Source organism: Pediculus humanus, genomic scaffold (assembly GCF_000006295.1).
Source record: "Pediculus humanus corporis 1103172108215 genomic scaffold, whole genome shotgun sequence".
NCBI classification, from domain to species: Eukaryota; Metazoa; Arthropoda; class Insecta; order Psocodea; family Pediculidae; genus Pediculus; species Pediculus humanus.
Window position 1 is genome coordinate 104135 of NW_002987785.1, and position 26249 is coordinate 130383.

General features: G+C 27.9%; 8 protein-coding genes across 8 annotated transcripts; 3 read left to right on the forward strand and 5 right to left on the reverse strand.

Moving 5' to 3' along the window:
• Positions 1-867: 867 nt before the first annotated feature.
• Positions 868-3170, forward strand: Phum_PHUM446210 (uncharacterized protein; the record flags this gene model as incomplete). The annotated part of the gene is made up of 8 exons (XM_002429602.1): positions 868-1041; positions 1128-1331; positions 1509-1653; positions 1740-2064; positions 2150-2351; positions 2429-2732; positions 2832-2956; positions 3033-3170. 8 exons carry the CDS (start codon positions 868-870, stop codon positions 3168-3170), a joined length of 1617 nt encoding a protein of 538 aa, XP_002429647.1.
• A 715-nt stretch (positions 3171-3885) lies between these two features.
• Positions 3886-5663, reverse strand: Phum_PHUM446220 (Septation ring formation regulator ezrA, putative; the record flags this gene model as incomplete). Its single annotated transcript, XM_002429603.1, has 7 exons — positions 3886-4219; positions 4294-4353; positions 4444-4739; positions 4834-4920; positions 5019-5283; positions 5372-5466; positions 5592-5663. 7 exons carry the CDS (start codon positions 5661-5663, stop codon positions 3886-3888), a joined length of 1209 nt encoding a protein of 402 aa, XP_002429648.1.
• A 507-nt stretch (positions 5664-6170) lies between these two features.
• On the reverse strand, positions 6171-7074 carry Phum_PHUM446230 (uncharacterized protein; the record flags this gene model as incomplete). The annotated part of the gene is made up of 5 exons (XM_002429604.1): positions 6171-6350; positions 6445-6617; positions 6646-6653; positions 6823-6917; positions 7012-7074. The coding sequence occupies 5 exons, from the start codon at positions 7072-7074 to the stop codon at positions 6171-6173; spliced, it is 519 nt and encodes a 172-aa protein (XP_002429649.1).
• Positions 7075-7781: 707 nt separating this feature from the next.
• On the forward strand, positions 7782-8931 carry Phum_PHUM446240 (protein anon-35F/36A, putative; the record flags this gene model as incomplete). Its single annotated transcript, XM_002429605.1, has 4 exons — positions 7782-8051; positions 8128-8236; positions 8317-8493; positions 8660-8931. The coding sequence occupies 4 exons, from the start codon at positions 7782-7784 to the stop codon at positions 8929-8931; spliced, it is 828 nt and encodes a 275-aa protein (XP_002429650.1).
• A 701-nt stretch (positions 8932-9632) lies between these two features.
• On the reverse strand, positions 9633-10990 carry Phum_PHUM446250 (Nucleotide exchange factor SIL1 precursor, putative; the record flags this gene model as incomplete). The annotated part of the gene is made up of 2 exons (XM_002429606.1): positions 9633-10745; positions 10940-10990. 2 exons carry the CDS (start codon positions 10988-10990, stop codon positions 9633-9635), a joined length of 1164 nt encoding a protein of 387 aa, XP_002429651.1.
• A 1916-nt stretch (positions 10991-12906) lies between these two features.
• On the reverse strand, positions 12907-16890 carry Phum_PHUM446260 (uncharacterized protein; the record flags this gene model as incomplete). Its single annotated transcript, XM_002429607.1, has 2 exons — positions 12907-14816; positions 14961-16890. 2 exons carry the CDS (start codon positions 16888-16890, stop codon positions 12907-12909), a joined length of 3840 nt encoding a protein of 1279 aa, XP_002429652.1.
• Positions 16891-17592: 702 nt separating this feature from the next.
• Positions 17593-18585, forward strand: Phum_PHUM446270 (uncharacterized protein; the record flags this gene model as incomplete). Its single annotated transcript, XM_002429608.1, has 5 exons — positions 17593-17661; positions 17734-17793; positions 17882-18039; positions 18149-18270; positions 18404-18585. The coding sequence occupies 5 exons, from the start codon at positions 17593-17595 to the stop codon at positions 18583-18585; spliced, it is 591 nt and encodes a 196-aa protein (XP_002429653.1).
• Positions 18586-19924: 1339 nt separating this feature from the next.
• Positions 19925-25135, reverse strand: Phum_PHUM446280 (uncharacterized protein; the record flags this gene model as incomplete). The annotated part of the gene is made up of 10 exons (XM_002429609.1): positions 19925-19959; positions 20165-20783; positions 21500-22132; positions 22225-22432; positions 22505-22776; positions 22831-23430; positions 23536-23728; positions 23817-24330; positions 24672-24871; positions 25128-25135. The coding sequence occupies 10 exons, from the start codon at positions 25133-25135 to the stop codon at positions 19925-19927; spliced, it is 3282 nt and encodes a 1093-aa protein (XP_002429654.1).
• Positions 25136-26249: the final 1114 nt, after the last annotated feature.

The following is a 26249-nucleotide window of genomic DNA, read 5'->3' on the forward strand; positions in this document are numbered from 1 at the left end:
CGGGGGGCCTTCCTTAAAAAAAAAAAAAAAAAAAAAAAAAAAATTATTAATAATAATAATAACGATTAATAAAAATAAAAAAAAAAATAATAATAATAATAATAATCATGATATTTGTCTTTTTGTTTTTATAGAGTAAATCGAAAAATAATAATAATAATGATAATTAAATAAATAAATAAAAAAAAAAAGATTTTTAAATATTATTTTTGTTTGTTTGTTTGTTTTATTTGTTTCCTTATCACATAATATTTGAGTTGTTTGTTTGTTTGTTTGTCAGTAAATGAAAATTTTATTGTGGGTTAAATGTATTTATATATGGGTATTTGCACACACGCACGCACACACACGAAGTTTTTAACGGTTGACCATATATAGAATTTACCTTATTTACGTCCAATGACATCCTCGACGAAACGTTTTTTTTTTTTAATTATTTTGCATATATGGTGTTAAGGTGTCATAGATGGTTGTCGTCGTCGTCGTCGTCGTCATTTTTGTCGGGGAAATAAGATAAGTTAAATGTCGTTTGTTTAATAATCGATGTCGTTAAATGTAATTGTATAAATTTGGCAACAGCGTAAGGTTTAACCTTTTTAACAGATTGAATATGAAAATGGATTCTATATTGAAAAATGTAACGAATAGCATATGGCACGCATTTAATTTTTTAGCATCGAATAACGACGAAATTGTTTATAAATCGAAATTAAAGGTGATTAAATTTTATTCAAATAATAATTTTTTTTATCTCGTAAAATTAAATTAATTAATTAATCGAAAGGATTTATCGTTATTTATATAAATCGATTCTATCAACAGGTTGTTTTGTTTATATATTTCGTCACACCTGTTAATCCTGTTTGTATGATTTGTGTCTTTGTTGTTTATTTTATTCATAAAATTTTTTTTAATTTTAAGGTTTTGACTGCCAATATAGGGATTTTATTAGATTTATACGGTGTCGAAAAAGGTTTGGATCATTATAGGAGTACGAATACTTTAAATTTTGAACATTTTAAATATTACTTACAAAATGAGGTGACAAGTTTTTTATTTTTTTGTTCGCATAATTTTATTTGTTTTGTGTATGAGTTAATTTATTGGGAAATTAATTTTTTTTTAAGGTTTTTTGCAATGTGCCTAATAATCTCACTCTTAAAGAAATGCAAGAATTGGAAGGAAAAATTGAAGAAGTCTGTTGGTTAGTCTGCAGAAAGCATTATTTGAATAAAGAAAATCATAGACTTTCAGAATCGTCCATGTATCATTTATTTAGAATATTTTGCTTCTTATCCGATTTAATACCTGTAGAAAATAATCGTTTTCAGGTTTAGTAAATTTAAATGTAGATTTAATACCGCTTGATTAATCGTTTTCCGATTTGCTCGTAGTTTGGGTTTTTTTCAAATTCATGCTTTCGTGTAGATAGATGTTTGCTTGGAAATTTTTTTTTGTTTCTTTTCGTTTAATGAATGGTATTGTAGGTATTATGATATGGTTTGCAGGTATTGATGCATTCGAGTGAAATAGCTAGATTGGCATCGGATTTAGCATGTTTATTGGGATTGGAATGGGGTCTTGATGACATTGAAGCTTTAAATTCTATGGATGATTCTTTTCAATTTTCTCTTTTTCTCGCCTTTTTCGAAGGTATCACAAAATAAAATGAGTTTTTTTTTTATTAAAAAAGAGCATTTACCATCACATTTGAGTTGTAAAATATAAAACTTTTTTAGGGAAATTTGGATCCGTGGTCGAATGTGAGCCTCTCAAAGAAGGAATTAGCGAATTGTATCACACATTAATCGGTGACATTATAAAAAAAGGAAATTTATTTAAGAAAGGTTATCTATTGCCCACATTTAGAGAATATTGGTTTGTTCTTCAAACAACCGAACTGAGCTATTATAAAACGAGAGATGAAAAAGATCCCTGCGGTTGCATAGCATTATGTTCGGAATCAAGAGTGGATCCTTCTCCTTATTCTGGTAAAGATAAATTACACAGAATATTAATTCATAGCATGGAGAGAACTTTTGAATTAGCCACAATAGATCACAAGTATTAATTTTTTGTTGTTTTTTTACAAAAATAATTTAAAAAGAATTAAAAGTTATTAAGTTAATTATTAAAAATGTGTTTGCAGAACTAGATTGCAGTGGATTTCAGCTATACAGTTGGCAATTAATAATTCGGGTGGAAATGAAAGTTACCAAAGAATACAAGCGATGAGAAGACGAGCACAAAGGATTGCAGGAACTTTGAAAATCGAAGAAGAAGTTTCAAGGCAAAACAGTCAAATAAAAGAAATGGAATCAACAAAACAAAAACTCAAAGAAGAAATAGAGGTTATATTGATTTTACTCGAATTGAGAATGTTGGAGAAAAAGAAAAGGAAATTTTCATTGGGTTTACTTTTTTTCAGGCTAGAGTAGCAGCCGATCAAAAAGCCAAAGAATTACAAGATTCGCTTGAAGAACAACAAAAGAGAGCAAAAGAATTAATTGCCATACGTAATAAACTTGAAAAATTATTGGAAGAAGAAACACAGTCGAAAAGAGACGAAGAAATCGTAAGAAATTTACAAGCTCGAGTACTGAGAGAAGAATGGGAAAAACGTGAAGAATTGGAAAGACTGCAAGACGAACAGAAAAAAATGCTCGAAGAGGAAAGGGAAAAAAGAGTGGAATTTGAAAGGTTGCAACGTGAAAAAGAAGAACAATTGAAAGGTTTCACTCTCTCTCTCTCTCTCTCTCTCTCTCTCTCTCTTTGTCTTTCACTCTTTGTTCAATATGAAATTGTTAAAAGTTAAATTTTTAAATTTTCAGATGCACAAATTCGACTTCAAGCATTAGAAGAAGAGAGACAAGCTTTAGATCAAGAATTAAATGCGGCTAGAGAAAAAATTCTCTCGTCTGAAAGATCGAAAGAAATATTAGAAGCTCAAATCAGGGTAATCGAAATAATAATCATCATACCTTATAAAAATTTATTGTGACGTCATTAAAATTGTTTCTTTTGTTTTGTAGGTCATAGGTTCGCATATAAGAGACACTGATAGATTTAGAAGAGCAATGTCTTTTGTAGACACGGTGAAAAATCAACAATTTTTCGAATCGCAATTATTACCATTGAAAAAAACAAATACCAATCAAAATAATAATTAATTTTTCATTAACAAATATTATTATTAATGTTGCTGCCCCCCCCCCCGTAATAATTAAATTGTCTTTTATTTAACCTAAAATTTAATACAAAAAAAGGACAAGTGCCATAAAAAATTAATCAATTAATATTTTGCATATTATATCAATCATCAATCAATCAACGACGCAATCAGAAAATTATTACTAATTTATTTTTAAAATAATCATTATTATTATTATTAATAATTATCAAAGACTGGAAAATTTTTAATTTTTTTTAATTGCTACGGAAAATTTTTATAATTTATTTTATTTTTAATATTTACCATATTTTATATTTTTTGTTCGTGACGTCGAAGAAAAAAAAAAGCATAATTTAATTTAATTTTTTTTTTTAGTTTATTTTTTGTTTTATTAAATTATTACGAATATAATTTTTATTTTATTTAAAAAAAAAAAAAAAAAAACGAAAAATGATTTACAATTTGTTTTTGTTTACTTTTAGCATTGTCACGTGACTGTCTGCTAAGCGCGCGAAAACGTAAGCTTAACAAAAAAAAGACGTGGAAGGAGAAATGTATTACATTGTGACAAGGTGTTAATGAAAGTACAAAAGTGAAATTTGAAAAGAAATTTTTTTTTTTTTAATAAGGTGAAATTATGTATCGTTTTTGACAAAAAAAAATATTGGAAAATGTTTAAATAGATATAATGTGCGTCGTGTAAGTATTCGTTATTATTTTTTCTTTTTCTTTTTTGTTTTTTTAGATAATTTTTTAGCAAGTTTACGAGCTTTATAAAGTCTAAACGTTCTTTGAATTCGTCTCGCCGACCTATTGACAATAAATTGAAATAATCTTTTTTCAAGCATTTCGTTTTCGTATTCTGCTTTTTCTTGCATCAATTCATCATATTCTTCTTCTTGTTCGTCTAATTTATTTTGAATTTCGTTACCCAATTTGATTTCTTTATCTAATAACGCTTGGATTTCTTCTTCTTCGGCTTGCCTTTCACCAATGTCTAGATCAAACTTCTGTATCCAACCCAATACTTGATTTTCAACTTTTGATCTTTATTAATAATAATAATAACGACTTTATTTTACTCTTTTTTTTGTAACAATTGAGATAAAAAACCACCATACCTTTTTGCACGTAGAGCTTTTTCCAAATGTAAATGATCTTTTAACATGATACCATATTTTCTGAAATGATACGTCATATAAAAAAACCGTTACAAAAAGAACGTTTTATCGTTACAATAAAATATTTGATATATATATATATATATTTACTCAGAGGTTTGTTCGTAATCTTGTTTTAATCTTTCTTGTTGTATTAAACTTTCTTTATAATCGCTAACCATTCCTTTTTCCGATTGATTTATTCTTTTTTCAATTGCTTCGAATGATTTTTTTTTAACGTTTTCTATTTTATTTTTATGTCTCGCTATTAGTACGTTACGTCCGATCAAACAAAAATTAGCATCCGTTTTTGTCACGACCATTTCCTCTTCTAATTTTTCTATTTCTTTTTTAACCAATTCATTTTTTTCAAAAACTCTTCTCAAATAATTTTCCTTATTCTTATCCTGAAATTCAAAATTTATTTTTTTTTAATCAATTAATCCTTCAATTTGGCTTTCTATTGTGTTGTGTTGTGTTGTGTTGTGTTGTGTTTATCACCTCTATGGAATTCACTTGCAATTGGTTAGTCACTAATCTAACAAAATTTTTTAATACTTTTAAAAAGTATTTCATGGGTGGAGTTACCTGTAAGACAAATTGTTATTATTATTATTATTATTATTATTATCATGAAAAAAAGGTAGTGAAACATTTTGGGAAAAGGATAGTAGGCATTGTATCACCTCGCTGTCCAAATTTTGTATTAATGTGACAATACCCTCGTGATCTTCGAGTAGATAGATGACTTTATTTAAGGCATCATTTTGTCTTTCGCTGGATTTACTTGTAGAAATATTTGAATTCCAAGATGGCGAACTTAATGAAAATTGTTTTCTCGTATCGAACGTCATTTCCAAATCGGATTCTTTTGATTTTTGACTCGAATTTTCTTTCGATGTTATTTTTATAGCCGATTGTTTTTTCTTTTCCGTCGATGCATTTAAAACTCTGATAATTTTTTTTAATATTAAATTAAACGATTAAACAAACTATTCATACATAATAATAATAATAATAATAACATAAAATGTGTTACCTTTGACATGTTTCGACAACGTAACTACACGTATTATCATCTAAATATGATCTTAATACAAGTCCATCATTATGTATTAAATATTCTAAAAGACCCTAACGTACAATAATAATAATAATAATTATACAAATAATAATAAAATTATTTTTAAATATAAATTACTCACAATAAGTTTGGCACGATTAATAACTTTGTTTAAAACATAAATAATTCTATTTACTTCAGCTTCTATATTTAAATTTGGTTCTGTTTTTAAATGTATTATCGAACTATCGACCGAACCTAACGACATTTTTTTATTTTTTTATTTTATAAATAATTTGTAACACGAACACATATATATATATATATTTTTCTTTTGAATTCCATGTAATTTAATTTCAATGTCAAGTTACATGTTTATATTTCTATGGAAACCATTTTGAAAATTTCAACAAAGTCACCATATTGGAAATATTAAATATTTTATTTAAAAAAAAATATATATATATATATTAATAGGTAAATAATTACTTTTAAACAATATTAGTTAGTAACTTGTTAAAACAAATAATCAATAACATGATGAGGCAAGTCTTTTAATTAAATATTTCCAATTCTATCTTTGTATGAACTTTGAAAAAGTGGTGGGGATTTATAGATGTTTTCCCATGATTGAATCCTCGAATTGTATTTTGTTTCTTTTGATTGAATCCACCATAAATAATGAGCAATTGTAACGATCAATATAAAATAAATTAATGTAACTGAAATTGTAAAAAAAAAAAAATGGTTGATGTGGTGTTGATATAACGTGGGATTAAATTAAAAGGGAAAAATAATAATTATTATTATTACTAGAATATAAAACTGAAAATGCTGTCACCCATTCGCTTATGTATGGGGATCTTAAAAATGATAGCATGAGTAGTGATGTAAAATGACAGAAAACGTTAAAAATTGAACAAAATAACCATGGAACCGTGAGCCATCTTTGTGCCTGCAATATATGAAAGCATGTTAATTAAATTAAATTATTTTTTGGGGGGAGGGGGAGGGAGGGAGGAGGATAATTAATTATATTCATTTTTTACCGTGATTGAACCTCCTATGAGAAGTGCACTTGAAATGGCAGATGCAAGTGTGAATAAAAAACAATATGTTGAAAACCATTGAGAAAAAAAATATGAAAATTTTTTTATTAAATAAATAAATTGTGCGCTTGCATTACCAGATATTTTATTTCCTTTTATAAAAATACTATTTACTGAACAATTAAAAGGATATGATAATACCTGATATTCTGAAAAAAAAAAAAAAACAATAAAAATTGATGATTTGGTAAACATGCAAATATGTTATGACAAGTATGAGCATGAAAATTGTAGTAGTAATAATATAACCGTTAAATATAATTAATATTAATAATTATACCTTTAAAATTATCTGTTAGAGTGTCGAAATTAAAAAACAATGTGTCAAATCCAAAAATAATTCTGATTTTGTCGTCTTTAAGAACTTGATTTGAATTCGAAACTAATGCAATAAAAACCAAAGCATTTGTTAACTGGAAACAAAAAAAATTTTTACATAATCCATTTCGTTTTTATATATAATTTTATAAATTAAACAATAATATATATATTATTTACCAAGCTTACGGTTCCAATTAGACGAACGGAAATGTCAATGGGAAAACAACAAAATGCCGGAACTCCAATCATGACTTCCAATTAAATTTCATTAACTCATTCCAATGGCTGCTAATAAGTTTTATACTAAAATGCGTTAGAAAAATATTCAACGCGCCAAATTTTTTTTTTTTTTAAAGTTGGCATAACCGAAATTGTCGTTTATAGTTTAAAAAGCGGGTTGTTGCGCGAGACGCGAAATCAAATTTTACATTTTTTTTTTTTATTCGTTTCTTTGAGTGAGTGCATGTTTAAATTTTTTTTTTTTATTAAATAATTTAATTAATTTATTATAAAATAAATTCTTTTTGTGTAAAAAATAAATTTGTTTAAAAAAAAAATTTTTTTTACTCGGATTTTTAACGTTGGCAACACTAAAACAGCTGTTTTGGGCTTTTGGATATCGTTATACATGTAACAGTAAGTTTTTTAAATATTATTAACTAATTTTTAAGATTTTTTTTTTTTTTTTTTTTTATTACCAGTTAAGTATATTTCACGGTGCGTAATTAATTATTTAATAATTTTATAATATTATTATTATTATTTAACAATAGTCAAAAAATTAATTTAATTTAATTTAATTAAAATATTTTAATAGAAAGTGATATGATCAGTGGGTAAGATTTAACCAAAAAAAAAGAAATTTTTTTAAAATTAAATTTATCAAAATTAAATTAAATTAAAAAATTTTTTTTAGTTTATTCAACAAAGGTTACAATAGAGTAAACATAAAAAATATGAGTACTCAAATTTCTGTTGGAGTCGATTTGAAATCGATAATAAATTTTTTAAAATCATTTGCTCCAATAAATTTATCAGAATCATGGGATAATACTGGGTTATTAGTCGAACCATCGACAGTCACACCTGTTAAATGTGTTTTATTAACTAACGATTTAACTGAAGATGTTTTAAAAGAAGCATTAGAATTTAAAACTGGGTTAATAATATCGTATCATCCACCGATTTTCAAACCTCTTACAAAAATTACAACCTCTTCGTGGAAAGTAAGCATAAAACAATTTTCCTTATTTGAATATGTGAGTTTAAAGCAAAGGGTAAAAAATTAATGTCTTTGATCAGGAGAGAATAATCGGAACATGTTTGGAAAATAAAATTGCCATTTATTCCCCGCATACGAGTTGGGATTCGATATCAGGTGGAGTCAATGATTGGTTGGCAAAAGGATTCGGTAATAATTTTATGAAATTTGTCAACCATGTTAATTTCTCAATTTTGTTTTTTAAATGTAAAACCATAAATCATTTTTAGATGTCGAAACGATAAATCCAATCACCCCGACTAACTTATCAGATAATCCAAATGCGGGAATCGGAAGGTTTTGCATTTTAAAAAAAGAAATCACAATATTGGAAGCAGTAGACATTGTTAAAAAATTAACATCATTGCAATTTATAAACTTAGCTTTGGCAAGGAGTGCTTCATTAGGTAAATAAATAAAAAGTCATGTTAGTTTTGTACTTATAAATAATTTATTCGTTTAATAAGTTTTCACAATCGATCGATCAATTCACAATTTATTATTATTATTTTATAAGAAAAGTTTTAACATTAAGTATTAACATAAATATAATTTATTTAAATATAATTTCAGAGACTAAAATAAAAAAAATAGGCATATGCGCTGGTTCTGGTAGTTCAGTCTTACAAAATATACAAGCAGACTTATTTCTCACTGGAGAAATGTCTCATCACAGTTTATTAGAAGCCATACACAATAATACAAGCGTTATTTTATGCAATCACAGTAATTCCGAAAGAGGATTTTTAAAAGAATTTTCTAAAATATTAGAAGGTAATTTTAATAAATATGATTTAAAAGTATTGGTATCGAAAACGGATAGAGATCCAATTCAAACAATTTAAACGTTTCGATATGATGATGATGATGATGATGATGATTTGTCATAAAGTTTTCCAATAGTTTGCGACACTTTTTCGATGACATTTAATTTTTCATTTTTTTTTTTTTTTTTTTGTTGTTGTAAAATGTTAATTTTGATTTAGCCTTTTTAATTTGCAAAAGAAATCATTTTTTTTAACAAATTCAAATTATTCAATTATTTAACTGTTTTTGGGGGGGGAAGGCAGAGGGGAGGGGAGGGGAAGGAGGGTTTAAAATTAAATTATGACAGCATGATTTTATCGAGAGAGAGAAAAAAACAATAGACAATTTCTATTTTCTGTCAGGTCAAGGTTTGGTTGGAATGATTGTGATTAGATTGATCTTTGGTAATAGCTCAATTTAATAATACAAAACAATAAATAAATAATTAATTAATATTTTTAAAACTTAATAATAATAATAATAATACAACATACAAAACAACCTCTGGGGGGGGGGGAGTATAATTACAATCATAAATAATAATAATAATTTAGTTTCGTAGGGAAAATTTGTTCGAACATGTTTTACACATTTATGATGATTAACCAATGAGAAGGCTTGATAAAAATTCAATAATAATAATAATATATAATAAATAAACTTTTAAATATCACAAATTTTACATTGGAGGTAAATATTGATGATGATGATGATGATGATAATTATAATTCAATTATGGCTATAATTCATCTTTATCGATTTTTTTTTCATTTAATTTAACATATAACATATTTAATACATTGGATAAATTTGAATAATTTGATTCAGATTTTGAATTTGTTTTTTTCTCTTCCAAGGCTAAATCATCATAAACATTTTTATAGATTTTAAGAGATTGGAGTAAATCTTGATCTCTCTCGTATTGCGATTTACACACATCCGATAACATGAATAGAGTATTTATAACTTCGTCTAAAACATCTTGAATATCGAAATTTAAATTATCTATGCTCAAATTCATGTCTGGATTCAATGGCAAATCCTTGAGAAAATTTTGTTTTGTAAACCATTTGGATATTCTTCCACACCAATCTTGCTCGACTAATTTTTGTTCCAGATTGATTTTTCCATATTGTTTTAACTTTTCGATGAAAACATTCATTTCGGAATCTGTGTGTTGATTGTTTTCCCTATCCTGGATTGTCATCATGACATCTTTTTTTTCATACAACAAACTATGAAGTAAAATAACAATTTTGATTTGTAACTTCAACTGATTGCGTTTGTCATCGTCGAAAATTTTTGCAAAAGCTGTGAGCCCTCCATCGGCTATGAGTTTTTCCTGTGCCGCTGGAAATCTTCTAACCAGCGAAAACAAAGCGAACAAACTTCTCGATTTGACAATGTGATCATCGTCGAATGTTAATATCTTAAGTAACAAATTAATGCTTCCCGATTCCAATGCAGCGATTTGAACTTTTGGATTGTTTTGTGTCGCACTACCCAATAATTTCAATGCTTCGGATCTTATATCGCTATTTGTCGAATTTAAACTTTTGTAGACGACATCTGAAAATCCATTCAATTTAGCAAATTCTTGAGCGTTGTCATATTGATGAACCAAATATTCTAAATCTTTAAGCGTCATAAGTACATCTTCATCTTTTGTCCAATTCGAACTCGCATTGTTGGCATATTTTAAATTCAAATTAAAATGTCTGAAATTGTCGATGAGACCGACAAGGAGTTCAACATCCGTTTTGACGTTTATTTTTAAACTTTCAAATTCTTGTTTTAATTTATCATATGATTTGAAATTTTTTTTTATTTCATTAACATTTTCAGGTTCCTCCTCCGATTTAATATTTTTCAATAATTTTTTCAATTCATTAAATTTATAAGAATTGTCATTGAGTTGTTGTTGTTTATCATCATCGGTTGTTGTTGTTTTGGTTGTTGTTGTTGTTTTCTCCTTGATTTCAATCAATGATTTTTTATCGTTATTATTTGGTTGTTGGGACTCTGGTAATTTGGCTTCTTTTTCACCAGTGTGTAAATTGACTCGAATGTGTAAACCCGGTGGTAATGCTTGTCCATTTTTAACTTTTTGCCATTGATGAGTTGCTACAAAGCTTGAATTAATATTTTTCTCAGATATCACACTACCAGATTCGTTAGAAATATAAATTAATAAAATTACAGTAGTAGTTAATAATAACTTACACATTTTTATTTAATTAATTAAAAAACTTTTTTTTTTTTTTTTCTAATAAATTATGTATGCGTGTGTGTGTGTGTGTGTGATCAACGCGGAAAAAACTTTAAAAAAAAAAAAAAAGGAAAAAGAAACTTTATGAAAAATCGCGCAATGTTAACACATTAATAATCTATTATTATTATTATTCATCGTGGTCGGAGTTGATTTGTTGACCTTCATTTTTAAATTACTCTATGACTTTTTTTAAAAAAAATTTTTTATTATTGTTACTCTATGACGGTCGCATCGTCATCGACACAATCACAAATTGATTTTCAAAATAACGTATAAAAACGATAATTATTTACGTAATTATATTTAAAAAAAAAAAGCCACGACATTTTCTTTTTTTTATTTACGGTAATAATTTTCCAACGGTCTCCCCTCTCCCCCCCCCCGACAACGAAAACATTTAACGATATATCGTTTAACATTATCGAATGACGTCACAATGAAATGACAGACGGACACGTCACTACTAATAAGTCGAACGTAAAATTTTTCTTTTCTTTTTATTTAATTTAATTTAACAATATTTCGTACATATTACAAATATAAAAAATATTATCAACCCATAATAATAATCAATTTTTCAATATTTATTATTATTATTATTATTATTAGTAATAAATACAGCGATCATCATCATTATTATTACGTACGACGATAAAATAAAAATAAATAAATAATTAATTAATAATAATTAATCGAATTTAATAACATAAATTTATTATTATTATATAATATTTAAAATTTCGTTTATATATATATATACAAATCAAATCATCATTATTATTATTGAGCTTATATAAAAATTTTATTTATTTTAAGTAACGTATTTTTTTTTTTTATTAATAATAATAATAATAATAAAATTACATCGTTATAATAATAATAATAATAATTCGAAATTTTAATTTAAAAAAAAAAAAAAAAAAAAAATGGCGGAAAATATACGATTTACATTTTATTATTAAATGATTACATATATATTTCATTTATTATTCGTTTTGTACAATAGGGGGAGGAGGAGGGAGAGCGGGGGAGGCGGAGGGGAGGGGAAAAAGTGGGGGGAACGAGAGGATAATTACAAAAATTGTTTTTTTTTCCCTTTCTAGTTTACTTTTGTACAATTTTTTTTTTTTTTTCTCTTTTTGCTTGGGAAACAAACAAACAAACAAACGAACGAACGAACGAACAAACAAACAATCGAGAAAATTTATATATATATATATATACACATCGATGACGAAATACAATAAAAATTGAAGTGAGAGAGAGAGAGAGAGAGAGAAGGAAATTCTTAACTCTCTTCTTCATTTTCATTTTCCGTCTCTTTCTTTCTTTTTCTTTCTAGAAATTTCTTAAAATTCTAAACCCCATTAAAAATCCATTTTCCTTTTTTTCCTTTTTTTCCATTTCTACTTATTTACAATTTGGAAAATTTTCCTTTTCTTTTCTCTCTCTTTCTCTCTCTCACACACGCACGCATGCACACGCGTTCACATTTTAAAGCTGCCAGTCAGTCGATTCTGATAAAATTCAAAAAAAAAAAAAAAAAAAAAAAAAATTAAAAATAATAATAATAATGATAAGGTTCCAAAATAATAATAATGTTAAAACTACTACCACTACTCCTAATGATAATAATGATAATAATAATTCAAAGAAAAATGTTTTGTTTTGTTACGACGGACGCGGAATGATAATACCTGTAAAAAAAAAAAAAAAAAAAAAACAAAAAAAACCTGAAAACCTAATTTTCCGTGTTTATGGGTTCTCTCGTGTCGTGTATTCGAACGTGTTTGTTGTGATTCGATTTCGTGCTCGACGCTTTTCCGCATATGTGACACGTGTGCGGTCGAACGCCCGAATGGATTTTCATGTGGTCTCTCAAATAGTAACCCCTGTGAAAACTCTTTGCGCACCCGCTCACGGCGCAAACAAACTGCTTGCTCTTCTTGTGCTCTTCCTGGTGTCTCAGACAACTGTACTTCCTTATGAATTTCTGACCGCACACGTTGCACGTGTACGGTTTGTGATTCTTGTGCGAGTTCAAATGAGACACGAAATCGGATTCGCGAAAGAACGCGCTTTTGCACGTGTCGCACTTGAACGGCATGTCGTTCCGAGATTGATGAGTCCAATTGTGAAGTTCGAGGTTCCACTTGGTCGAAAATTTCTTGTTGCATATTTTACACGGGAAGGGTTTTTCGCCGTTGTGAACTCTCAGGTGAACGGCCAACGATGACCTGAGGTAGACCTTGTCGCAAACGGGACAGTTGACGTTGTCGTATTCTCTGTTGTCTCCCGGCAAATAATCCGGCATGTGTGCTCGCCTTATGTGTCTCGTCACGCTCGCGCTGTGTATGAATTTCCGCGAGCAAAACGGACACGGTTTCGGATTGGGTTCGTGTACTTCCTTGTGCCACTCGAGTTTTCTCAGACTGTGAAAAACTTCACCGCACCTGCACACGAAGTCTTTGATTTTTTTTTTAACGTTTAAATGATGCAAATTTTTATGCTGTATCAAATTCGAATGCCTGCTAAACGTTTTATCACAGAGCCCGCATTTCAACGGTTTCTTGCCCGAGTGACCGTTTTTATGCTCTTCGAGTTTTTGACGGGTTATGAATGATTTGGGACAAAATGGACACTCGTACGGCCTCGTTTCCAAGTGTCTCTTCATGTGCAAATTCAAATTGGCTTTCTTGTGAAACGTTTTCCCGCATTTATCGCACACGAGAGGGTGAATCAATAGGTGGTCATTGTAATCCGTCTCTTCGTCGAAGCACTGCGAACACGTTTCGCATTTGAAGTGTACCTTACCGTGTTCCAACCTCTGGTGCTCCCGAAGTTTTTTTATACCTTGACACGGTAAACGACACTGAGAACAATATTTGACTCGTGGAGATTCGGATTCGGGAGCGGGTAACGGATTTTCAAGTTTCACGCCGTTCTCTCCCCCTTCCCCAACGATTTCGTTTTTAACGGATGCATCGAGTTTTTCCAACGGTCCATCGTTCGTTTCCGGTTCCGGTTTTTCTTGCTTTATGCTTTGGCTAGTGTTTTTCTTTTGTTTCAATTCGGTAAAATGATTTTCGACGACGTGAGTTTTCCGATCGCGAATCGAAAGAAATACTTGTTCGCAATAATTACAAGCGTAATTTTTAACTTTTTTCGGCGTCGTCTGCTCCTTGTTCGTGTGAACCGCGTTTTTATGCACTCTCCGCTCTTTGGCGCAAGAGAAAATCTCGCCGCAAACGGAACATTTGAATTTTTTATTATTATTTTTCTTGCATTCTATCACGGATATGACTTGCGGATTGTCCGCATTTCTCCACATCTGTAATATTTTCGTGTCGTTAGCGTACGCGTTGTGAAACAAGTTCCACGTCGAATTCTCCGCGCCCAAACTTTCTTGCTCGGATAATTCTCCCCGCGCGGGCATGGATTCATCCGCTTGAATGTTCAAACCTATGGGCGACATGTTCGAAATATCCAAATGATTTTCGTTGGCTTGACTCGTGGAAGCAACGTATTTCTCGTTCATATCTATGACATTTTTCGTTTCATTATTACCCGAGACTAAATGAATAACCGATTCTAAAACGTTCGAATTTTCCGTTTTCAACAGTTCACTCAAATTGTTACCGTTGGCATTTTCTATTTTACTTATTTTCATCAGTGGATCGAACGACGCTCCCGATGAATTATTATTATTATTATTATTACTACTACTATTATTATTATTATTATTATTGTTATTATTATTTAGAAAAATTTTAATTCCATCAACTTCCATGTAACTGCCGAGATTAACATTTGGACCGTTGAGACCGATATTTTGAAAAACTTTACTCGTGTTAACGGGTTGTAAATCATTGTAAGTAACCGGCAATGCATCACCAAACGAAACTGAATGAAAAGCATTCGACTTGACAGAAGGTTTTTCAATTATATTCGAAGTGTTACTCATGCTCACACTTTCACAATAGTTGTTCGAGTAAAAATTATTTTCAATGGTTCCTCGATTTTCAGTCACATTTTCACAATGTTTATTTTGTAAATTCGATGAGCAACTTAAAACAAATTCAGAATAAGATGATTGATCTCTATTATTTTCACTCACACTCTTATTCGAAACGATATTTATTTTTTGATTTGTCGTAAACTCAGAACTACTCTGATGATTGCATTCGAAATTCTTGTCGAAAATCCCATCAGAAAAACAATCGTTTAAATTTGCATCAGATATTTTAATTTTACTTTCCTCACCGATTTCAATTATTTGAAATATATTTTCTTCTTCTTCTTTTTCCACCCTTTTATCATCATTCACTTCCTCCATGACTTCTTGCGATTCGAAATCATTATAATTGTCGACAAGTTTATCGTTGGCAGAATCATCGACTTCTTCTTCTGCATCTTCAAAGCTCAGGGGGTCTTTAGTATTTTCAACTGGTAAATCATTTTCACTTTCCAAATTAATAATTACACTTTTCATAATTTGCTGAATGCAAGATGCCTCACTCTCGACATTTTTCACAAGGTCTTGACAGTCTTTTAATTCAGTATTGGTATTTTGCAATGAACTTGATTCAACAATCACAGAGTTTAAATGAACTCCCTCATCGAATTCTTCATTATTGTCGCAGGTATCGTTAATAATTTCAGATGACATTGACCGAGACCTAAAATCACACTGGACATTTTCTTTTTTTATAAAATTATTCGAGGAAGGAATATTTGAAAAAGAAGGAGGATGCAAAGGCGATGTTTTACAATCTGTTTGGGTATTTATAGTATCTTCTGGAATGAAAGTTATGGGAGGTTTGGGCATTATTTTTATATTTGAATTTTTACTGGAATTCCCTAATGTAATCTTTGGTATGGGTAGGTTAATCACTGATCTTTTCGATGTAGCAGACGAAGATTTATTCGAAACCCCTGATTTTCCTTTTAATGGAGATTTGATAACTGAAAGAGAGCTTGAAGAATCATTTGTTTTGGCTCTGAAAATTCTTCTTTTTCTATGCTGACCGGAAAATCTCAAAACTGATTTTTTCAAGATTTTCCTTCTTCTTATTGACTTGGTTGCACCAACTGAAGTTGTTTTTTTCTTGGCAGTGCTCGACTGAGTAATAGGCATTACCTGACCGCTTTGTTTTAGCGCAGACGAATTTTCATTTACATTATTTGTTTGAATGAATGAATCATCTGGAGGCAAAGCAGATGTTGGTAGGTTGTTTGAATAAAATGGTTGGAAAGGATAAGGGTGAGGTATGTAAGGATTATACATTGGATTATATATATTTTGAGAATAATTAACGGTTTGATTAGGAATAAAATTCATCGCCTGATTAGGCATAACTGGTAAATTGTTGTTGGAATTAATAACTGACGGAACTTGAATATACTGTGGTAAAATAGTTGATCCATTGCTACTTATAAAATGTTGATAAGTCACTGCAGTTGTCATTTGACTCTGTGGAGGATTAACATAAGGATTTGATAAGAAGGATGAATGTGAATTTGTAAATGTTTGAAGTGAAGCATTTGAGCCATCATAAGGCAGAGTAGTGGCAGAGTTAGACGTTGTAACATTTCCTCCATTTGATATTTTAAGCAAAGCTTCAATAACTTTTTCTTTTGGATGAGTGTCAAGATGAGCTTGCAAACTAATTCCTTCCCTCAAATAAAGGGTACAAATTGGACAAATAGTGTTAGTATTCTCCATTTTAACGTCTTGGATGGTATTATTTTATAAAACCATCGTAATTTTAACATCAACTAAAAAATATCAAAATTATTATTTTTAGTTAGAAAAATTTTAGGTACACAAAATTTTTTTTTTTTTTTTTTTTGTGAAAATTATTTATATATATATTTACCGATTTTTATTCGTTATAAAATACGAAAGGTTTTTTTTTATTAAAAAACATCGTTTAAAATATTAAATTAATTATAAAAGGATAAAATTTTTACATGCAGATAAAATATTTTAATCATTTTAAATAATTAAAATCATAAAATTTACAATAAATACGAAGTCAATAAAATGGCCGAACTTAGTTCGATGTTTTGAACGACGAAGCCTCCTTTATTCATTTATTTAATTTTGACCTAATTTTTTTTCTAAAATTAAATTTAAAAAAAAAAAACGAATAAAAATTGTTTGATTTTTAAATATATTTAAACTCGGTCGTGAATTCTTATAATTTAAATAAAATATAAAACTCATATCGTTATTTAATAAGTTTTTTAAATAATTTAAATAATTGCAATTGGAAAATCCAGGAGGCTTTCAACACGTTTATAAACTTCGCAACAACGAATTATTTTTTTTGTTAAGATTTTTTTTAAACCGTACCGTGAAAAGTATGTGAAAAATAATTATCATTATCAATAATTATTAATTATATTTTGCATTTATAAGAAAATGGATGAAAAAAAAAATTTGTTTAGGAAATTTTCCGATTTCATGAATCAAAATATTCGAGGTGTTCAGGTAGTAAATTTCCTTATTTTGGATTAAAATTTTTTTTTAAATAAAAAATTAAATATTGATAATAATTTTTAGTATGGAATATATTCTGTTGCTGGACTCGGATTATTGATAGCACTTCGTAGTGTTCGTCCAGTAAGTTAATTTAACTTGGGTTAAATTATAAACTATTTTTTTTTTTTTTTCTTTTTTTTTTGACTCATAAGCAATATTTTTGTTTTAGTTTGCAAAATTTACTTTACCATCTGACATACCAAAACATTTCATTGTTAAAAAAATGCCATTCGTTGGTAAAGTAATTAGAGTCGAGCCTAGTCTAACAACAGGTTCGAACCCATTATTATTAGTCGATCATAAACCTTTAGTTGTGTTGCCGAAAAAGTACAATCAAAGTGGATTACCTTTGGAGGTATTCATCACCCATTTAAAATTTTTAATGTTAAAATATTCATGAAAATACATAAATTATTTTTTATTAAAAGGTTTCAAGCATAAATATAACAAGCAATGGTTTTCTTTGGTTGCAAAGTTTATTGACAAACGAAGAAATAACATTTGTACCATTGAGAACAAGTTCGGACAAAGTGTATAGCATTGTACATAGAGATGTGCGTATGTTAAATAATATCATTTAAACAAATTTCCCCCCCCCCCGAATAATTAAATAAATTAAAAATATTTTTTCAATTTTTTAAACAGAAACAAAATGTCGGACAACAATTGGTAAAAATCGGTTTTGCCACAGTTTCACCCATCGATACGAATTTAGAAAAAGATCAATATTATGTTAAATATTATAAAAATTTATTGTCTGCAGAAAGAAAAGCAGAATTGAAAGGAGTCGGAGTTTGGTATAATAATAAATTACCATTATATGCTCAATTAATAAATAGATTTAAAAGTATGCTACCATATTGGGTTATTTAACTTGAATTCTATTGAATGCATAGTGAAGTTATTTTTCATTATTATTATTATCATCATCGAAATAAAAAAAAAAAAAAAAGTTTCAAAATAAAATTATGACATTATTTAAAAATAACAAACGCTAATTTAAGTAATTTAAATGGAAACAATCAAATTTTTAACAATAATAAAAATATAATTTATTTAATTATTATTATAATAAATGTGGTTAAACAATAAACAAACGAAAAAAAAAAATTTAGTCAACATTTTTTCAATGACTTACTATTATTAATAATAATAATAATAATAAAATAAAATAATAACTCGATTGTAATTAAGTATTTTAAAACAAAACAAAAAACATTCAAATAGAAAAATTTATTAAATTATTATTTAATATGTTAATTATTATTATTATTAATAATAATTTTTTTTAAACACAATATCACATCACAGTAATTAAAAAATTTTCATTTCATTATTATTATTATTATTATTATTATTTATTCTCACAGTATTTAAGCCAACATGAAAATAATTTTTATTTTAAAAACGATTACTTAATTAAAAACATTAAGTTAGTTAAAATTTTAATAAAAGTTTTTTTTTAATTTTTATCAGGGTAACTTTAAAAAATTTTTTTTTATTTTGCTAATCAATCAATCAAACAAACAATCAATCAATCAATCGCACAAGCCCTAATTTATTTTCTTTTATTTTATTACAAAACAAAATTTTTCTACCTTTTTTTTTTTGACATATTAATTTACGAGTGTGACATTATTTTAAATTTAAAATTCTTGTTATAATTATTTCTCCATCGAAAATTTGTTTCCCACCCCTTCCCCAACCCCCATTTCGCCCATTATTAATAATATAACGAATTCGTTTTTCGTTTGAAAATAATAATAATAATAAAATTACCTGATTTCATTTCGGTTAATTATAATTGGATCGATTGTGAATTGATTTGTTCATAAAAAAAAAAATTCGTTTAAATTAACACCAAAAAAAGTAAAAATTTAAATTAATTCTTGAGCTTACGTACGTAACGTACATATTTTAAAAAATTTGATTTTTGGCGACAAAAATAAAAAATTTTTTTTTTCTGGTCGTGAATGAACGCACACTCAACCGGTAAACGATAATACCAACGAGTTTTTTTATTTTCGCGACAAATTAATATTACCGGGATAAAATAATTATGATGATGATGATGATAATTAAGGCCAATCGGATTTTTTAACGTTTTGATAAGTTTTTATATATATATATATAATTCTAAAAGCTCGTTTTAAATAACGACAAATGTCGATTTTTAGAATGCGGTAATAATAATAATAATAATTATTAAAATTTAAAAAAAACTTTCGCTAGTTTTTCCTTCTTTTCCTTTCGACAGAATTTTTATTACCATCGTTGGTTAATATTATTTTCCCAGATTTTTTAAAAAGTGTTTTGCTTTTTTTCCGACTCGCGTCGCTCCCTCTCCTTTTTTCCAACGATTTTTTAAACTTTACGGGCGACAATTGTTGTTGTTGTTGCGATTGTTGTTGCTGTTGTTGTTGTTTGTTTTTGTTATTGATTCGTTTTTTACCATCCGTATTACTCGCGGGTCGATTCAATTTCGTATAAGTAACAATGTCGGAACAACTTGGACCCGGCACTGCGGGTTGTTCTTTCGGCCAATCCGACAATTTCATTTTACAACCATCTTCCCCCCCTTTGCTAACTTTTAAACGTTTGGGACTTTGTCTGAACAAACACTGATCCGAAACCGATGACAATTTCGTTCTCCTTTCGTTTTCGCAATGATTTACAACTCTCGTCTCGGATTCGTTGACCGTTTCCTCCGCGTTCGCGCCATCGGATTTTTGATTGAATTGTTTATACTTTGGAATTTTATCACCCGTCCAGTAAATCCCTTTTTTCATGCATGATTTTTTCTGCCTGGATGTATTTCCACCTCTCACTTGAAGTGCCGATGACACTCTCATGGCTCTTTTTGAATGCGATGGACCCGATGGTGGTTCCTTTCTATTTATTAATATGGCATTACACGAACCACTCCTGAATGATAAATTTTCCTTTCTTTCCACATCTTCTAAATCATTTTCAACGGCGACCACTGATTGTTTCGAGTGAAGTGGAGCTATCAATACGTTTGGTAACATTTTCCCGTGACGTATATCAGATCTCAAGACTCCCGTCATCACCTGATAACATTCACATAGTACCTTATTTTAATTTATATAAAATAATAATAATAATAATTTACATTGATTTAAAATTTAAAAAATTTAAAAATTTGAAAAAAAAAAAAAACAATTTATAAACGACTTATTAAATTTACTGGATGTTAATAATTATATAGAAACAAACAAAAGATAAATTAAAATATTCAATTTACAATCTACTAATTATCTTTAACAAATAAAAAATCTATCTATCTATCTATTATTATTATTATTATTATGAGAAAACTATTTAAAATCATTGGTGGATCGAAACGTTTTTATTTAAAAAGAAAAATATATATATATATATGTATATATACATCAATGTATAAAACTACATGAAATCTATCATGATTATCGTGTACCAAACCCATTATTAATTAAAATTATTTTATTTTGAATATTTTATTATTAATATATTATTATTAATAATCTTTTGGTATCCACTCTTGATGAATTACACATCATCAAGACAATTGTTGTGGATAATGTATAGTCATTTCTTACAGTCTGAACTTTATTACAGTATACAATATTAAAAAAAAAAAAAAATCTTTTGTGGTTTTGTTAAAAGCCCCCTCTCCATTTCCCTCCCCACTCTCTCCCCCCTTTTGATTATAAACAAAAAAAAAAAAGAATCGATTTCACATCATTATACATTTTTCCTCAAGTGTATTTTCCAAATATGTTAATACGTGTCTTGTTTCGCTATTCTTATTGTTTGTTTCATCAATTATTAAAACATCCTTATTAACGTCGTCTTTAGACTCTCTTGGAACGGACGTGCTATCGAAATATTCTAATAGACTATCTTTTTTGTTATTTAATAATTTAGCGGCTCTTTGCCGATTGGAAACAAGTCTACTTGAATGAGTAGTACTTAACGAGGAAAGGACAGAGGGAGAGGACGATTCAACTTCCGAAGCTTCCGTTTCCGTCGACTCGACATTTTCCTCATCCGCCATTTTATCTTCTTCATTCAACGTTTCCGACGTTTTTTTTTTTGTCATTAACTTCTCGTTGTTATTATTAACGTTATTACAATAATCGTTTTCGATTGATTCTTTTGGGGACTCGTTTTTATTTTCATTTATTTGATTTTTTATATCGTTATCAATAAAGTCTTCTACCTGAGTTTGAGACGATTTGGTTTTACATCGCATGAGAGATCTTGGTATTGGTTTGTGATAGAGAAAACTCTCTGACAATATTTTCAATCTCAACCAATCTCTGATTCCGAACAATGTGTGAAATTCAGAATTTGGTATTCTACTCCAAGGATTTGAATTTGTTAAATCTAAAAAAGAAATGCAAAGTGATCGGCCGATCTGAAATTTAAAGAAAAAAAAAAAACAAAATAATTGTTGTAACGTTAAATATTTTATTTTTTGCTTTGTTTTTTGCTTGACTTTGTTTTTACCTCTTCGTAAACTCCAGGTGAATATTTTGGAGGAACTATTAAATTAGAATTGTTTTTCCCAGGAAGATCTCTGGAACATTGCGGGAGTTTATTGACAAACCTTCCTGTATTATAATTACATTCTAACGTGTAGCTTCTAATTAAACCTGTCAACCTTAACACGGCCACTCTTCCCGATCCTTCCCTACTCGTTCCATCTCGTTTGTCCCTAAACAATAATAATTAAATCATTTAAAATAAACAAACAAAAGGACAAAAGGTTTCAAGGCAAGTATCTTACCTGAGATACATATTTTTTTCGGTAAAATTACAAGCAGAAAAATGAAAATTTTGAGAATTGACAGACATTAATTTTGGAAATAACATACATTCGACACTATCTTCAATTTTATCAAAATGGTTCCCGTAAATAAATACCCCCTTTTTAGATGCATGTCCGTGCATGTCTAAATACAAAAATAAACCAGACTCCCGATTATTTTTCTTTTCCAACGAACTTTTCGACGATCGACATTTATCAACTGATTCGCTATGAATTTTAAATTTTTTACTCTCATCTTTCGATGCTGATGCCACGTCAACGTCAGAGCTTCGAGTCGTCACAACCAATTCCTTTTCGATCATTGATTCGTTTGAACGTTTAATCGGTATATTTTTTATGGAAGCATCCGTGGAAGACTTTGATATATTTTGAGTCGTAAACGTACTATTATTATTATCTTGACATGTTGAATAATTACACTCGGATTTTTCCGAGTCGTTCCCTGGCATCTCAACTTTATATATACTTTCTAATTCTACAACCCTTGGAGATTCAATATCTGGAGATGATGGATCAGATTCGCTTATTATTTCATTCGGGTCAACTTGACTAGATGCATCAAATTTTTCCAGTTTGAAATTATCAATTATTTCTTCACCGTAATGATGATATTGAATGACAGAACGAGCCCCAAAAATTGACGGATGATATTCCCATGATGGATTCAGGTAATACCGATTTAAATTACATCCCCTTGTATCTGTTCTATAATGGCCTCTAGCTACACCATCAGGATTTAACATGGGAATTAATTTAAATACAAATTGCCTGCGAAGAAGTATGGCTATAGGATCATCCTTATTGACAAGGAGATTAATGATGCCATTCATAACAAAAGATGATGGAGTTTCCCCCGGATGTACTCTCGCACTGATGAATATAACCTTAAAAATATTTCAATTACATCGAAATCAAATTAACCGATTGTAGTTATAACTTTTTCGACTTTATCATACATATTTGAATGTAGAGAAAAAAAGAGACATTACCTTTTTATCTAAAAATTTGAAAGCCCTTGGAGTATTTTCATCAGGAAATAACTTTTGAAGTCTAGTCTCTCTCTCAGCTGTTATATTGTGATGTGATGATATAGTTATAAGGTCCACTATTCTTTTTTCTAAAGAGTAACACAATGTTTCTCTATGATAATAAACAGCATCATTTATATCATTAATAATTCTTCTAAAAAAAAAAAAAGAAGCAATTTATGTAACAATAATTTGTAAACTTGTTGTAAAATTTTTTTTGTTTTATATGGAAAAACACTCACAATCCTTTATTAAATCTTATTTCAGATTTAGGTATGTGATTTTCTTGTTTACTCATTTTTAAATCAATACTCGATAAATATGTTTGAAGCTCATTATAAGAAAAGGGGTATGTAAAAGCAAAATAAGTAACTGCTTTAGTGTTTTCAGTAGTCCTAAACTTAAAACTTATTGTAAAAACATTATTTTCTGAGGTAAAAACAGGTTTATCACGAATTCTTTCCCACTGACACTTTCCAGGTACAATTTTACATACGGGGGCCATTCCTTGACTATACATTTTCGACTGTTTATTGAGATCTATTATATTTAATTTGACTAAACTAAATGCAGTTCCACCAGTAATTCCAAAATGAAACCATGTCCTATTGCAATTTTCAAATTCAGTTCCTACACAATCTGGATTGGTCCATATATTGAATTCATAATCTGGATTTTCCACGACTTGTTTTTTTTTAGGTAACTGATTGGCATTACCAGATTTTTTTTTTTCCTTTTTAGTCGGTTCGGTTTGAGCTATAAAATTTTTTATTCGTGTATAAATTTATTTATAAAGGTTAACCTAATAATAAATATAGAAATGTTTTCAACTGTATTAAGTAAAATAATTAAAATGACATTTATATACTCTCATAATAAAGTAAATTTTTTTTTTTTTTTTGACTTTAAACCATCTAATTATGAAAAAAACTAAAAAAAATAAATAAATAAATAAACATTATGAAGTGAACAAATAAGTATTCTATTATATATATATAACTGAATATAGGTCAATAATAATATTTTATCAAAATCACAATTTTAAAGCATTAATAATAAATAATTTAAAAAAAAAAATAACTATCAAAACAACTTACCTACAGGTTTAATGGAAACCTGTTCGACTTTAGATAAATTAGCTGAATCGAAATTGCAAAGAAAAATAAAATCTCCACATTCAATTTGTTTTTCACCCATTTTTTTTTTTTTTTTTTTTTTTGTAATATTAAATATCGGACTTTTCCAATACGAAAGGGGTTTGAAAACCAATAATTGCAAATAATAAATTCTTCGTAGTCTTATAATATAATTTTGAATAAGATATTAAACATGAGAAGAATCCGTTTTAACAATTATAAAAAGATTTAATCGTTTTATATTCCATAATAACATAATTTTTAATTTCAACCAACGACACACAATCGATAAAATGGAGAGAAAAAAAAAAAAGGCCCAGAGGTTGATTTGGGTTAAATTTAATTTTGTAAATATTGACCTCCAGGTTCAAAATAAATAAATTTAAAAAGGACCTAAATCACACAATGTATCATTACATCGTCATTGCTTAATGTTTTCATTTTCTTTTTTTTGTTGACAGATGCCAGCTGAGAAACGACACAAGGCAACGTCACTAATTTGTTAAAATTGCACAAATCGTCTTAGTTTCGTCATGAAAAAACCGTTGAAAATTTCTTTTTTGAATTTATTCCATAGAACGAAAAACTTCACAACCCGCGTTTTACTCTTTCAGATTCGGATTCGGACATATTTTAAATAAATAATTAATCGAAATTTGTTTATTTTTAATGTTTTAAAATGAATTTAAAGTGCGGGAATGACGTGAAACAAACGAAAAAGTTATTTAAAATGATATTTTAAGTGTTAAACGAGTGATGAGTTGGATAAATGCACACAATCAAATGTGAAAGGGGAAAGGTAAGTAAATAAAATATTTAACTCTTAATTTTTGTTAATTAATTTTATATATATGTTAAATTTGTTATATTACGTACGTTATACATAGTCAATCAATCAATCAATCAAATCATTCAATAATCATAATGACTACTTTTACAAATACATATAAAAATATTTTACTATGTTAGAATAAACTTCTTTTTTTAAACATTTTTCATTTTTCAGTCGATAAATCAGAAAAAAAAAAAATTTATTTATTTAATTAATACTTAATTGTTTAAATTAAAAATTATTAATAACCCATTAAATTTTTTATTAAATATTAAATTAAATTACTTAATAGTTATTCGAACAAAAAAAAATTTTTTTAAATTACAATATCACATGCGATAGTTTATGCTTGGTTTTAATACATATTTTTTTTCTTAAAAAAAAGGTTTTTAATTAAATTAAAACTCATCAAATTAATTAAATTTAAAAAAAACAATAAATAATAATAATAATAATAATAATAATAATAAAAATGGTAACTGCCATTCATTAATTTAAAAAAAAAAAAAAAACACAAAAAACACAAAAAGACAACCTTGACTAGGACAATCAATCAAAAAAAATCAAAATTAATAATAATAATAATAATCAAACAAAATTTGTTTAAATAACAAAAATCAATAATAATAATAATAATAATAATAATAATAATAATAATAATAATAATAATAATAATAATAATAGAAATAAATAAATAAATGATCGCT